Source organism: Balaenoptera physalus, assembly GCF_965194825.1.
Source record: "Balaenoptera physalus genome assembly, chromosome: 5".
Taxonomy (NCBI): Eukaryota; Metazoa; Chordata; class Mammalia; order Artiodactyla; family Balaenopteridae; genus Balaenoptera; species Balaenoptera physalus.
Window position 1 is genome coordinate 83,759,543 of NC_138884.1, and position 16,414 is coordinate 83,775,956.

At 39.5% G+C, this 16,414-nt stretch overlaps 1 protein-coding gene across 7 annotated transcripts in view; it reads left to right on the forward strand.

The window, feature by feature from the left end:
* ATP8A1 (ATPase phospholipid transporting 8A1) overlaps window positions 1-16,414 on the forward strand; it is a 237,728-nt gene that overhangs the window by 150,872 nt on the left and 70,442 nt on the right. For all 7 annotated transcript variants that reach the window (XM_082464159.1, XM_082464158.1, XM_082464162.1 and 4 more), the window contains one exon: window positions 6,632-6,804. In XM_082464159.1, the coding sequence (XP_082320285.1) occupies window positions 6,632-6,804 (173 nt within the window). The remainder of the gene's footprint in view (window positions 1-6,631; window positions 6,805-16,414) is intronic.

The window sequence follows — 16,414 nt, forward strand, 5'->3', positions numbered from 1 at the left end:
GTGACCCAACCTCCAGCAAGTTGTCTTATTTCATCAGAGTCGCCATCTTTGTTCCACAAGATGTTCTCCTGTAACGTTATGTTGCATTTTGTCCTTTTGGTGGAAAGTAAGAGAAAACAGAAACCCACGGTGCTGCTACTAAAATGAGAAGCACAGGCTTCATAAACTTAAGTCCATTCTGACAAGGGTAAAAGTTGTGTGTCTTCCAAAAGTGATTCAGCATTAGCCAAAATTCTATGCTTATTTCACTTAACTGGTGGTGAACTCATGATAAACTTATGATAAACATAAATTTATCATTTGACCTGCACACACTTAACAGATTCCCAGGAATAAATACAGGTGCTGAAGGCTTATTTGTGTTCTGACCCAAATACCAACATATAGTTTGAACTAAATAAGTATGTATATGTATACTTTTTTCCTTTAACTTTTGCTCTTTGGCTTAGCCTTGCTGATGACTCCTTCTGGGATAAGATGAGTGATCACACATTTTCTTCTGTCACTATAAGTAACTGTGGCCCTGGAGCAGGGTATGGGTGTTACGACACCCATACGACACCCACACCACGACATTTAGGTGTTACATTTTACACTATCTGTAATCTTCACATCATTTCTGCTGGTTAGACTGGAATAGACTAGTCTTCTAGTCAAAGGCAAGAGGCTTTTATTTACCACTCCTTAGGGATATTTCCACATTCTCTACTGGGGTGTTTCCTGGATATGTTCCTAAGTAAGACTATCTGTCCTGTAAACCCCTGAAAGGAATCAGGAAGAAAAACCAAAGGCCAGAGGCTGAAAAGGGCCATTTTTATGCAAGTGCTTTCTGCAACATTACATTTGGGGCCATCAAAATCATAGTTCTTAGGTGGCCTAACATGTTCTTTGCACATCTGGCCTCTGGGTTCTTTAGAGTTCCAAGCAGAGTTTTTGCCAAAATGCAAACGACATCTTGCACGCTATGATACTTACCAAACAAGTCAGGGCTTTCAATTTATTTCACTATAAAATTGTGTTCATTGTCTAGGGTGCCCTCTGTGATTTTTATCAAAGATTTCCTTGGCAAAGGTCATGTAAAAGTAATTTTAAAAGATTATCATAAAGCTGCCAGTCTTTGATTTCTTAAAAATTGTTGTTATTTTATTTTATTGGAGGGTATGTTGGGGGTCAGGGCAGGCCACCCTAAAATATGCCAGACTGGCATATTGAATATTTTGAATTAAAGTTACTTAAGAAACAGCCAATCCAAGAAGAACATTCCAACCCTCCTTTATCTTTAGAAAGCAAGAAATAAATCTCCCATTTGAAAAGTACCTGCCCTGCACCAGGAGGTAGATAGACATCCTTATCACTAGAGATAGGAAATTCCGGGCCAGGAAGGCTGTTTAAACAAAACTTCTTACTTCCTCACTGATTTACTACCCCAAGCTTAAATGTCTCTGTCTTGTCAATTCTTTACAAATTTGTTGTTTCTTTGTCTAAAAAGTATAAAAACTGCCTGCTTTGGTCACTTCTTAGGTCCCATTTCTATGAGACCTCCATGTGTACTGATTAAATTGGGGTTTTTTTCCCTCCTGTTAATCTGTCTTGTGCCAATTTAATTATTAGGCCAGCAAAAAAAACTCAAGAAGCAGAGGGTGGGAAATTTCCCCCTCCCCGACAGGTACTGTATGAACATGTTATCTGTTTTGCCAGATACCCTTTAATACCCTAAAGATTCAAATAGAACTTTATTAAGGCCCTTTGGTCCGAGTTATCTTTGTGAGGAATTGTGCTTGACCTAATTACCTGCCAAGCATCTTTCTTTCTTTTTTCTTTTCCAAGCATGTTTCTTATAAACCAAATACACATTGTTTTCTTCTCATTAATCCACTATTATATAATCTACTTGATCACTAAGTAACTAGTCTAGGTGTTGATTCCATTATATTCATTAGACAATTTCCGTTATATGAGATAGAAGGAGATGTTAGATCATAACCACCACTTTGTTCTCCATTTCCTCTGCAATAAAATAAGCACACTAACATTTTATTTATTGCTCTAATTAAAAGTATCCAAGATTACACAGGAGTTTTACAGGCAGCAAAAAACGATCCTCAAAATGGTCACACAACAAAATCATTGTAACTTCCCACAAGGTATTCTCCAATCATTAATAATTTGGTTATTCTCTTATTACCAAGCTTGTATTGATTTTATTTCATCTCTTTATCAAGGGCCTCAGTCCTTCAGGGAAGTAGAGATATAAACAGATAAGCAATTATACATCACTCTACATTGTGTAAGTATAAACACATATTTGGAGAATCCAGAAGGTGGAGGTATTCATGTCACCTGGAGGACTCAGGAAAACTAGAGTCAGGGGGATGTTTCTTGGCTTATTTATTTGTTCATTGCTTTCCATATGTAGTCTTAAGGGAAAAAAAGAGTGACCGTGGGGGAGAATAAAGATGCAGGGGAGAAGAGGGAGGAACAGAGGTGAGAAAAGAAGGCAGGTCTTCCCCCCAGCTCAGGAATTAGGGAGGATTAGGGAAAGGGAAGTTTTGAGGTTAAGGGAGGAAAGTTGAGAGGATTATTTTTGGTACGAATGTTCTCAGTAAAGCAGGTAGATGTTTGCTGCACTAACAGAAGCCAAATTTGGAGTCTGAAGAAGGGAAGAAAAGGTCTGGAGTAACCTCTGGGAACAGTGGAATCGGCTAGGCCTGGGTGAAAGTATAGATCAGCAGTAATGATCACCCGTGTAAGAGAGGAGAGCTGGAGTAGAGCCTGTCCTCAGGGGGAGGTGATTTTATTCTCTTCTTAGTCCCTGTGGTGTCAGGACTAAGAACAGAGAAGTGTTGGCTGTGGACTGAATTGTGACTTGGCAAAGCAGGACAGCTTGGAGGAGCTCATAAGGGCCCCTGATGAGCGCTTGGCTAGGTTCAGCCCCTGGGCAGGGAGAGGAGAGCTGAATGCTCAACTGTCGTGTCCACATGGGATGCAGGCTGCGAGAGGTGCAGGCAAATCCCGCTTTCCCTGCGGCTCCTTCCCGTACCTGGGTCCCCGCCTGGTGAGACGCCTGAATGCCTGTCTGTCTCCCCAAACTGCCTTTACTTCTGACTCTCCCTGATTGTAGCAACAAATGCTCCTTTTCTTTCAGCCCACAAATAAGACTTTGTAGCATAAGGAGATACAGAGCTTTTATGTTGTTGTACTCTGTGGTCTTTTATCCTTTTTCTGAGTTAGCTTCTCATTTATATATTTACACTTTCACATGTCACTAAGTTTAAATGTTTAAACATTTCCCCCTTCAGTAGCCAAAAAGAAAACAAAGCAACAGCTAATGTAGTAATAAATTTATTTCTAGCTACAGGAGATAAGCTTCAATGCAATATGGCCATAAAGTATGGCTCCCAGGCTTAGGGAGAAGCAATAAACTTTCATAAATAAAAGAATTTTAAAATACTCCTGGCAGTATAAATAAGGGTGAAATATAACATGTAACTGGCAGCACACAGCCAACAACAGAGCTGCTTACAAAATAAAACTGTAAACTAAAATAAGAAAGTGTTTGCAGCTTTTCTGTTGTTAACCTTGAGGCCTAGGTAGGCTGACTGGAGAATTCACTGTGCGAAGATTTTGATTCACCTTCTGAAATGTGATCTCTGTTACATCTCCTGACACCTTTTGATTTGCTGAAGATCTGTGATAATCAGCCAGGAAACCCAGGGGTGCTGACGCCACAAATAAGTTCTCAATACATTTTAAGGTGTTAGAGAACACCCTCAGAAGAAGGGAGAGTGGGGTGCACAGGACTATGTCAAACAGGCTGGTTCATGAGGGGGCTTTCACAGCTAGGGGTTTACTTGACTTTGAGTCTTGCTTTGCAGCTGATCTATAACGAAATTTGAAGTCCTCCTGAGATACATCTCAGGTTTCATTTGGGTTTTCAGATCAGGAGTGACTTGGGCAAAACTGAAAAACAGAGTAGCGGATGGATGGATGGATGGTGGATGGATGGATGGATGGATAGATGGATAGGTAAGTAGATAGGTAGATAGGCAGGCAAGCAAATAAATACACAGGTCCACACACATGCATTTTAGTGGACAATGCCTTGGTTTGAAAGACTGTTGAAGTAATAATCCCCATTATTCTCTAGAAAATTAAAGAGCATGAAGGAGAAGACTGACTGTCTGTCTGTCTGTCTGTCTGTCTCTCTCTCAAATCAGAAGTGATAATAGAGGGGAAATGGAGTGCTTCCAGTAGGGTGAAATCAAAATTTATCAGTGCTCTCATTCCATAAATATGTCTTTCCCGAGCATCTGTAATCACAGGCACTGTTTGTGGCTGGGAACCAGATTAAACATTGTCTCGCCCCTCAAGGAACTGAGGGTCTTGCTAGCATAGAGTGAATTACACATGATAGCATGGAGTGAGTCTGGGAGGGCTTGGGAGGACAGCTTGGTTTCAAAGATAGTGGAATATCTCAGGAGGAAAGGGTGGTCCAGAGAGAGGGAATAAAGGAGTCAAGATTGTGAAGAGAAAAGCAAACGAAAGTTAGCTGGACTTGGATTTTAGACTTTATCATGTAAGCAGTAGGAAGCCATTGAAAAATTTTAGAGCAAGAAGAGACCTGATTTGTGTTTCAAGTTTGTTTTGTAAAGAGAGGGCTCTGTTGGTGGTAAAGACAAGATGAGAGACATGATGAGGGCTCTAGGGAAACAACAGGGGAAATGGTATGGGGATTCCACTTATGATTTGCTATGCCTGGTACTGTTGGTTTTGTTTTTGCTGGATAATGTAGAGAAAGACTAGCTAGTACAGAAATTTAATTCTGAGTTTGGTTTCACTACTTAGTAGCCATGTGTTTTTGGGCAAGGAAATTAAACTCTAAGTCTCATGCTTATCATCTGCAGAATGGGGACAATAGTTGTGCCTCCTGCACAGGGTTGTAGTAAGTGTTAACTGAAGTATTGTATCTGTGTGTGTAGCCCTTAGAACCATGACTGGTGTGTGGTACGTGCTAAATATTTTTATTTTATTTTCATTTTTTATCCGTGCATTAATCTGCTTGTTTGTTCATTTCGTCTATGGGAATTTGCTTTTAAGACAATCCAGGTTAATCTGCTGTGGATAGTCATTGATAAATTTTGCTTGCAGAATCTTGCTGACACTTTTTACCTCCTTTTCTTAAAATTCTCTTGGGCCAAAAATTTCCAGTAGGAAATAGGAGAGTGAGGCCTGTAAATTAAAACAGCTCTTTCCCCCCGATGTAAAGTGTGAACAGAAAATTTTGCAAAGAATGCTGCTATATGGTGGTCCTTCATGTCACTGTGTGTAACAAGGAACAGGGGAAGTTTTAAATGAAGTTCCAGTGTTCGGAGGGTTGGGCAGTCTTACTTTACGGTACAACACAGTTCTGTTATTTCGATAAACAGATCCTGAAATTCCAGAACATAGTGTGAACCACATTTGAAACATGAATGTAGAAACACCTTCAAAAATCCCCAATATAAAATTTTAATTACCTCTGTCTTTGCTTCCCTCTTTGTGAAGATAACTCAAATAACTGTACGACAGTCTTAAATTGGAACAATAATTATATCTCCTTTGAATATAACAAAAATTATTATGTATTATTTTTTACTATAGGTGTATTTTATTATATAAACATAGATTTGTTAAATTTATTATGTAAATAACTGAGGGCTCAGATACTAGCACAAAACTCAGAACAAAACTCTAATAGGAAGGTAATTGTTCCTTACATTTCCTTGTGCAGAGCCTGTGTTCTGTTTCTTCATAATGTTAGGGCTCCGTTGAAATAAGAAGCTGTCCCTATCAGGTTCTAGGAAGAGTCTACAGGATCTAGGGAGAAAAATTAAGTATCTTGAAATTTTTTCCCTTTGAAGAGCTGGGAAAGCAATAGTTCTTAACAGAGGGAGACAAATACAGCCTCTCTATATAGCTGAGGTGAACAAAGCCTTCCTTGACACTAAAGGTTTTTATTGTGCCTGAAAGTGAACTCTTCATTGACGGAAGGGGTTCTTTTATTCAATCCGTCAAGATTACTAGGCCACATGTCACCATCCCCAGCTGAAATACAGCATCATGAAATCACGATTAAAGTTATAGACGCCAATTCATGAAGTGGCAAGAGATTACAGATACTACATTTCCTCCTCTTGAGAATTAAGTTTCAGTCGCATTGACAACTTCTGAAAGAATACCCATAAATTATTTAAATTATATTCCCCAATTTTTCCCCTTGATTCATAGCTAAGCAATTTTGACTAGTTCAATGTTGTTATGCTTTAACAAGATAATGTACTGAAAATATTTTAAGAAGATTGTGACCGTGTGGTTGGAATAATGAGCAAAGATGGCAGGGGAATGGGTGACGTGTAGTCGAGTCCCAACCCTGCTAGGAACCAGGGTATGGCTTTAAAGGAGTCACTCACTTTTTCTGATAATGTTTGTCCAGTCTCCTCTGAGGGGCTTTCGTGAGAATCAGATGAGTGGAGGTATGTGAAAGCAACCTGAAACATGAAAAGCACTAAAAATAACTAAAAGAAGTTGCTGAACAACCTTGGTAGAACAAATGGGAGTAAATGTTGAGGGCATCTTTCGTCTAATTTTACAGGGAACAAGGGAAACTCTCAGTCGTCACTGCACTACCCTTGGTGATGCTCTTCGGAAGGAGAATGACTTTGCTCTTATAATTGATGGGAAAACCCTCAAGTATGCCTTAACTTTTGGAGTACGGCAGTATTTTCTGGACTTAGCTTTGTCGTGCAAAGCTGTCATTTGCTGCAGGTAAGTTCTCCATGGTATTGTCAGATTTTTTTTTTTTTTTAACATTATTTTTTTCATTTATTTATTTATTTATTTTTGGCTGTGTTGGGTCTTCGTTTCTGTGCGAGGGCTTTCTCTAGTTGTGGCAAGCGGGGGCCACTCCTCATCGCGGTGCGCGGGCCTCTCACTATCGCGGCCTCTCTTGTCGCCGAGCACAGGCTCCAGACGCGCAGGCTCAGTAGTTGTGGCTCACGGCCTAGTTGCTCCGTGGCATGTGAGATCTTCCCAGACCAGGGCTCGAACCCGTGTCCCCTGCATTGGCAGGCAGATTCTCAACCACTGCGCCACCAGGGAAGCCCGGTATTGTCAGATTTCAGTAATGAGCAACTGGATCCTAAGTTCTTGATTTTTAAAGTTCCTTGAAGTTATTTTATCCAGAATCCATAAATGTCAGGTTATTTATTTCTTAATTCATTCACTCAGGGTTCACAAACTGGGATAGCATTTATTAGCAGAGTTTTGAAAGTGAGTCCTGACAATCATGAATGATTATTGTTCATAATTTGAATTGGCAGGTTTCTTGCCATTCTGTGTTTATTTACCTGCATTTCCATCCAGGGTTGTTTCTCTAAAGGTTCTGTTTTCTACACTTAAATCTTTGATTCTGTTGCTTGGACTTATTTGGGGGAATGCATGATGGGAGACACTAACTGAATCATTTTCCAAATAGCTGAGTATTTTTCTGAAGGCTGTTTATTGACCATGTAATCTTCTGCCCTCTAATTTATAATATTGCCTATATCCTAAATTAAAATCTGTTTTGAGGTATCAAGACCTACTCCATAGAATTGTATTTTTGTGAACTATTTAGCTCCAATCCTTCCTGAACTTCTTGTCAAAGAATCTTCCTCATGTCTTTGACTAAATTGTTTTAACAATGTCTTCCTAAAATTTAGAGTATATTTATGACTATGCCCAGTCTCTTCCCCTCTGGTCACCATGAAATGCAAGGATTTTCCTCTTTGCCACCCACTTACTGAATCTTACCAGCTGGTCAGACTAGGCGTTGGGTAGCAGTTTCTCAAATTGCTTTCTCTTCATGCAAGATGAAATACTAGCAGGGCTTCCAGAGAATTTCTCAGAATCTGTGCTTTTAACATTATCTTTAAAACTGTACTATTGGCCTTTATTTTTTCTTTTAAAATATATTTATGAATAAAAGAATCTTCTGCTTTTTAAAACTTTTTTTGGTCCAGGCTTTATTTACTTAAATATCCTGTATATGATATTGTCTCCAAACTTATAAGCCATGCCTTATAGGTATTTCCTAAATTTCAGTGGGGTTTTTTTGTGAAATATAGTTTAAACCATACTTAATAAATATCCTTGATAAGTGTCATTTCAGCCTATAAAATTATATTATATTCAGAGCATTAAGAGAGTTGCTTATTATTCCTAGGAATCTAATTATTTCATTTAATATTTCTTCTCTGTGGCATGTATTAATAAATACGATTACTATAAAGCTTTTAGGCAATACAGTGTACAGATATTTAGTATTAGTAATAATCAGACTCTGCTTAACCATGAAGAAAAAATTGGAAATTATTTTCTTGACTGTCTTATTTAAAAAGCATGACAAGAGGGAGGGGATATGGGGATATACGTACGCGTATAGCTGATTCACTTTGTTATACAGCAGAAAGTAACACAACATTGTAAAGCAATTATACTCCAACAAAGATGTTAAAAATAAATAAATAAAAATTAAAAGCATGAGGATACTCATGATTTTTTAATATCTGCTTCTCCAGTGACGTTTCTTGGTTCCTTTGTAAATCTCTTGACCAGGTCTTAGTAATGTTCAACTCTGATGCTCTCCCATCAGGATAATTTTGTGCCAGACTTGGTTGTTTAGTCACTTTCATTAACGGAGGCACAAGGATCAACAAAAGATTGCACATTAAGTGATATGGCTGTTGGCTCCTATTCAGAAACAGAAGGGACCACAGAGCTGTTTAGATAAAATGACCGGTTCCCTTGAGCCGGCATCCGTTCTGTGCCGACTGTGTGCTGGGGAGAGATGCTGCCCATACCAGGATGAACAGGACGTCCTGCCTGCTCTCCTTCGTATTTGTGTCTGCCTTGTGTTTTAAGCAGGCTCACAGCTGGTTTGAAAGACGTGGGAGGCCGATTTCATCGCAGCTGAGCCTCATTCCTAGAGCATTGCTTAACACGGTACCTCCCACCATTCTTCAAAAAGTCGAACCACAAAATTAAACAATAGCAGAGGGAGAGAAAAACTAGAAAGCAGAGTCCAGGGAGAAAAAAATATGTTCTGTGCTTGCGAAATTCCCTCCTGAGATCCTCGTTCTGGATGCTCACAAGTCACGTGGACCTCAGCGCCCCTCCAGGTCCCAGGCCCCTGGGAGGGACACACACTGCCGCGCACGTGCAGCTCTGCTCTGACACTGAGCTTATAAAGATGTGGGTGGCCCTTTCCTCCCTCCATCCTGTTTTATGCATGTTTGAGGACCATGCAGGTCCCTCTGCAGACACTGAGTTTTATTTAGAGTTTTAGGGGTTTTTTTAAAAAGTAAAAAACTTTCCTCTGCTTTTTTCCTCTAATTACCTTCATATTCTCTCTTTTCCCCTAAGGACTGTGGTTCAGCTTCCGGTCTGGCTTTGAGAATTCGTCTAAGCCCATAATAACATCAGTGCCATTGCCCGATTTATATCTGTGCACCTTCTTGGCCCAGTGCCGCTTGACATTTAAACTATTGGCACAGACCATCTTCTTGTCATTTAGCTTACTGACCTTGAAGCATAATTTCCATGATGATTCCTCACTGTGAGGAATAGGTGGGCAGTCCTGCATATCCTTCTTTACAGTTAAATGCACGCATTCTTACTCGTGGTTTCTCAGATGATTGTAATCTCCTAGCCTCAGGAAATTCTCTATTTTACTCCATTATAAGAAACCCTCCAGATAAATACTGAATATTATTTCAAAATACAGTAGGGCACTGTTTCTCAAATTAGTTTATGTTCATGCTGGCTTTCTAGGTTTTTCCCTCAAACGACTTTACAGTTTCTTTCTTGTCAGTCCACACGTGAAGATAATTCAGCATCTGCTCTTCCTCGGCAGTCTTCTCTTTGCTAGAGTGGAAGTAGGGGGAAAGCCTCCCTTAATGGATAATGAGGCTCTGGACATTAGCTCCATCTTCAGGATTACATCAGCCACTTTTCTTCCCTGACATTATCAGCATGCAGGGCAGGAGGCAGTTTTTAGTGTTTGCCTAATTGACAGAGTTATAAAGATGAGCGTTTTCCCTGAAGAGTCTACAGTTGAATTGAAAGAAACAGTTGTTCTCTGTCAGTTGTCATGACATCTCTTACTCACCATCATTTTCTAAAGGGAATACTCAGAGACAGAAATAATCCCCTGGCCCCCAAATTATTCAGGGCTTTGGAGTGCTGGTTTTGGTTTACAGAGTGAAGGTTGCATGTTATACATCAAATAATTTTTTCAGTTATGTAAAGTCCAAGAAGTAAAATAAAATCTGTTTTTATCAGTCTACCAAGTACTGTATTTTCACAGGTACTGTGCAGTTTTTGTTTTTACCGCTGTGCGAATTTACCTGTATAACTTGAGTAGTTTAATAGTAAACATGCATGTTATGTTATAGGAGTTTCTGGTAAGTTTTCCTAGTCCCTTCTTCAGGTACACTGATTTTTACCATTTGATGTGATCACAGATACTTTTTTTTTTTTAATTTTATTTATTTATTTATTTATTTATGGCTGTGTTGGGTCTCCGTTTCTGTGCGAGGGCTGTCTCTAGCCGCGGCGAGCGGGAGCAGCTCCTCATCGCGGTGCGCGGGCCTCTCACTGTCGCGGCCTCTCCCATTGCAGGGCACAGGCTCCAGACGCGCAGGCTCAGCAGCTGTGGCCCACGGGCCCAGCCACTCCTCGGCGTGTGGGATCTTCCCAGACCAGGGCTCGAACCCCTGTCCCCTGCACCGGCAGGCAGACTCCCAACCACTGCACCACCAGGGAAGCCCCACAGATACTTTTGAAGAACAAATGAAAGCTATGGATGAATTTTACACAGACATGTAAAATTGAATGTACCGCTTAAGGGATTTCACAGACTCCCTGGAACTCCTTGGACAGGCAGAGGGGGAAAAGGCTTGCTCCAGGACTCATGGAGATTTGTGTACACAGCTAAGATCAAGAGCTATTCTACAAACTAACTGTACCAGATACTTTCTCATCTCAGCTGCCAATATTTTATGCCCTAGGGTCTTACAGGTTGTATAATTGATAGAAGGGCACCTAAGCTGGGGATTTATGAAATGCTTGTTCTAGCTTCACTGCTCTGGCACTTTGGATACCTAATGGAATCACTCTGGCCTTGGTTTTGTGACCTGTAAAATGAAGAGCTTAGCATATAGCAGTGATTCAAATACTCCAGGGAGAATGGATGTCTACAGCAGTTAAGATTGGAGCTTCTCTGGCATAGAAAGGTGGGAAACCTGTGCACACAGGCACCCTTCCTGGGTTAGCTTCTTGCAGCTTGAGAGCTAATAGGCCAGGGGACCTCTCCTAGCCCTTTCAGTTTTTGGATGAACCCTACTTCTTTTGGCCACTCTGTGCTGGGAAGAGTCTGTCTACTGCTTGGATCTGCTTAATTCAGGGAAGCATCTGTTCTACCTCTTTTAGTATTCCCTCCAGAAGAGAGTGGGAACGTTGCAGTGGAGCATCTCTGTGTGTTAAATAACATGTGGTTTCAGAGATCCTCGTCAGTTCACATAAGCCAGCCTTTCAAAGAATCTTACATTTTTTCTGTAGTTGTCAGTTTAGCTTAAACATATTTTGAAACTTATGTTCTGTGACAGTTGGTTGAAAATTGGCCTAGAGCCTCCAAGCTTTTAGACTGTCTAGTAATCACCGTTCTCCTACATAATTTATGTACTCATGTCTTCTGAAAAGCAGGAGTGAAATTGAAGTAAGCATTTTTCCCTACTTGCAACATCTCTAATCAAAGTTTAACCCCCTTTTAGGCCCTTTTCCCCATAGTGCATAAGAAAACACTTGACTTCAGTGAGTGTCCTCACTCGGGAGTGGCATTCCAGGCAAAACCTTTCACCTGAGTCCGATCGAGGGGCCCTCCAAGAAGGCGTCTAAAGGGACACCTTGAATACTTTCTGTCATAGCCTGAGAATGTTAAGTAAAGGGTCAAGACAGATCCGCTTCTTGAATCTTTTGGGATTGTCTTAAACTTTAAGGATTTGTCTAAATAAATGTTCTACTTAAAGGGTAGTCATAAAGCACAAATGAAGCTAATAAATGCTCAACAGACATTCCTTTAAAGAAAGAAGTTTGTGAATACGTTGGATGCCAAGCAGATGTTTGGCTTTGAGAAGACTTACAAATGCTTAATGAATGTCAACCATATATTTGCTTCCAAGAGAATATGAATAAATGTTGGCAATGTTGAGAGAATATTTCTTTCATACATGTATGGCTAAAAGAGGACACACTGAATAAATTTTATAACTTCATAAAATGCCCATATTTTGTGTTAATATAATAATAAGTTGCTCAGCCCTGTTCATCTCATTTGCTTTTCTACCTCTACTGAGTAATGTTAAAGGAAATACATGGCCATATTATAGCCTGGTAGCCAGTTATGATGATGTACATCATCAGGGAAGTCCATATTGGACAGTAAAATATCTAAAAACTTATGAGAAATCTAAATGCTATAGAATCCCACTGTAATTCGTTATATAGTTTTAGATGTGACTAAATTTACATAAACCACCATCACTAACACACATACACAAACACACACTAATTAGAACCACAGATTGTATAATTCTGATAAAACAGAGTTAGACTGTACTGGAAAGTACATCAAGCATAAGTGTAAAGCTCAGTGAATTTTTACAAAGTGAACACACTCCCGTATCAATCACCCAAACATGACCAGCACCCCAGATGCCCCCTCATGCTTCCTGTATTTTATTATCTTCCCAAGGATAACTGCTAACTTGATTTCCATCACCATCTTTCTTAAGTTATATCTTGTTCATTTCAGTCTTTTTCTGTTTTGTATCTTGCTCATTTGGAGTACACATACGTGTCTTCCATAGCTACATTCCAATTCTTTATGATTCTTTTCTGTTCAGCAGTTTTAAGTACAGAGCTCTGCAGCCTCACACTAAAGGCCTCCCTAAAGCTTCACATCAATCATTAAATCGGTACTACTCTAATATGTTCTTCAGTCAAATACAGATCCACCTAAGAGATAATTTACACTTCTCCTTCAGTTCTACAGTGATAGAATGAAAGGACTTCATTTTCCAATTTGCTAAGGACATGGTATATAGAATCTACAGCATTATCTGATCTGTCAAACTAGTGATCGCACCATGTGGGAAAGAGAAGCAGAGTTAGTTTGGTGTAACTGGTTCTCCTTGAACCCTTTATGGTTTCTAGTAATTACCTTCTTGTTAATAAACCTATCTGAGCGATCCCCACTTAGGGAAAATTAAAGGTTTAGTGTCTTGATCCAGACTAGAGTTCCAGGAGTTGAGATCATGTAGAATAGTAAGTCATGGCTGTCTAGAAGCTGTGCGACATGGAGTGAAGAGAAAAGAGAGACAGCATCCTAGCAGAAAGATGATCCTCGGAAAACAAAAGGCATATTGCCAAGAGAGCAGTGAGAGAAACAACAAATGCATGTAATATGATGGGCTTTTTTTTTTTTTAATGTAACTTTTTTTAACATCTTTATTAGAGTATAATTGCTTTACAATGGTATGTCAGTTTCTGCTTTATAACAAAGTGAATCAGTTATACATATACATATGTCCCCATATCTCTTCCCTCTTGCATCTCCCTCCCGCCCACCCTCCCTATCCCACCCCTCTAGGTGGTCACAAAGCACCAAGCTGATCTCCCTGTGCTATGCGGCTGCTTCCCACTAGCTATCTATTTTACGTTTGATAGTGTATATATGTCCATGCCACTCTCTCACTTTGTCCCAGCTTACCCTTCCCCCTCCCCGTATCCTCAAGTCCATTCTCTAGTAGGTCTGCATCTTTATTCCCGTCTTGCCCCTAGGTTCTTCTGACCGTTTTCTTTCTTTTTTTTTAGATTCCATATATATGTGTTAGCATATGGTATTTCGTTTTCTCTTTCTGACTTACTTCACTGTATGACAATCTCTAGGTCCATCCACCTCACTACAAATAACTGAGTTTCGTTCCTTTTTATGACTGAGTAATATTCCATTGTATATATGTGCCACATCTTCTTTATCCATTCATCCGATTATGGACACTTAGGTTGCTTCCATGTCCTGGCTATTGTAAATAGAGCTGCAGTGAACATTTTGGTACATGACTCTTTTTGAATTATGGTTTTCTCAGGGTATATGCCCGGTAGTGGGATTGCTGGCTCATATGGTAGTTCTATTTGTAGTTTTTTAAGGAACCTCCACACTGTTCTCCATAATGGCTGTATCAATTTACATTCCCACCAACAGTGCAAGAGAGTTCCCTTTTCTCCACACCCTCTCCAGCATTTATTGTTTGTAGATTTTTTGATGATGGCCATTCTGACCGGTGTGAGATGGTATCTCATTGTAGTTTTGATTTGCATTTCTCTAATGATTAATGATGTTGAGCATTCTTTCATGTGTCTGTTGGCAATCTGTATATCTTCTTTGGAGAAATGTCTATTTAGGTCTTCTGCCCATTTTTGGATTGGGTTGTTTGTTTTTTTGTTATTGAGCTGCATGAGCTGCTTGTAAATTTTGGAGATTAATCCTTTGTCAGTTGCTCCATTTGCAAATATTTTCTCCCATTCTGAGGGTTGTCTTTTGGTCTTGTTTATGGTTTCCTTTGCTGTGCAAAAGCTTTTAAGTTTCATTAGGTCCCATTTATTTATTTTTGTTTTTATTTCCATTTCTCTAGGAGCTGGGTCAAAAAGGATCTTGCTGTGATTTATGTCATAGAGTGTTCTGCCTATGTTTTCCTCTAAGAGTTTGATAGTGTCTGCCCTTACACTTAGGTCTTTAATCCATTTTGAGTTTATCTTTGTGTATGGTGTTAGGGAGCGTTCTAATTTCATTCTTTTACATGTACCTGTCCAGATTTCCCAGCACCACTTATTGAAGAAGCTGTCTTTTCTCCACTGTATATGCTTGCCTCCTTTATCAAAGATAAGGTGACCATATGTGTGTGGGTTTATCTCTGGGCTTTCTATCCTGTTCCATTGATCTATATTTCTGTTTTTGTGCCAGTACCATACTGTCTTGATTACTGTAGCTTTGTAGTGTAGTCTGAAGTCAGGGAGCCTGATTCCACCAGCTCCATTTTTCGTTCTCAAGATTGCTTTGGCTATTCGGGGTCTTTTGTGTTTCCATACAAATTGTGAAATTTTTTCTTCTACTTCTGTGAAAAATGCCAGTGGTAGTTTGATAGGGATTGCATTGAATCTGTAGATTGCTTTGGGTAGTAGAGTCATTTTCACAATGTTGATTCTTCCAATCCAAGAACATGGTATATCTCTCCATCTATTTGTATCATCTTTAATTTCTTTCATCAGTGTCTTATAGTTTTCTGCATACAAGTCTTTTGTCTCCTTAGGTAGGTTTATTCCTAGATATTTTATTCTTTTTGTTGCAGTGGTAAATGGGAGTGTTTTCTTAATTTCACTTTCAGATTTTTCGTCATTAGTGTATAGGAATGCAAGAGATTTCTGTGCATTAATTTTGTATCCTGCTACTTTACCAAATTCATTGATTAGCTCTAGTAGTTTTCTGGTAGCATCTTTAGGATTCTCTATGTATAGTATCATATCAGCTGCAAACAGTGACAGCTTTACTTCTTCTTTTCCGATTTGGATTCCTTTTATTTCTTTTTCTTCTCTGACTGCTGTGGCTAACACTTCCAAAACTATGTTGAATAATAGTGGTTGGAGTTGACAACCTTGTCTTGTTCCTGATCTTGGAGGAAATGGTTTCAGTTTTTCACCATTGAGAACGATGTTGGCTGTGGGTTTGTCATATATGGTCTTTATTATGTTGAGGTAAGTTCCCTCTTTGCCTACTTTCTGCAAGGTTTTTATCATAAATGGGTGTTGAATTTTGTCGAAAGCTTTCTCTGCATCTATTGAGATGATCATATGGTTTTTCTTATTCAATTTGTTAATATGGTTTATCACATTGATTGATTTGCATATTGAAGAATCCTTGCATTCCTGGGATAAACCCCGCTTGATCATGGTGTATGATCCTTTTAATGTGCTGTTGGATTCTGTTTGCCAGTATTTTGTTGAGGATTTTTGCATCTATGTTCATCAGTGATATTGGCCTGTAGTTTTCTTTCTTTGTGACATCTTTGTCTGGTTTTGGTATCAGAGTGATGGTGGCCTCATAGAATGAGTTTGGGAGTGTTCCTCCCTCTGCTATATTTTGGAAGAGTTTGAGAAGGATAGGTGTTAGCTCCTCTCTAAATGTTTGATAGAATTCGCCTGTGAAGCCATCTGGTCCTGGGCTTTTGTTTGTTGGAAGATTTTTAATCACAGTTTCAATTTCAGTGCTTGTGATTAGTCT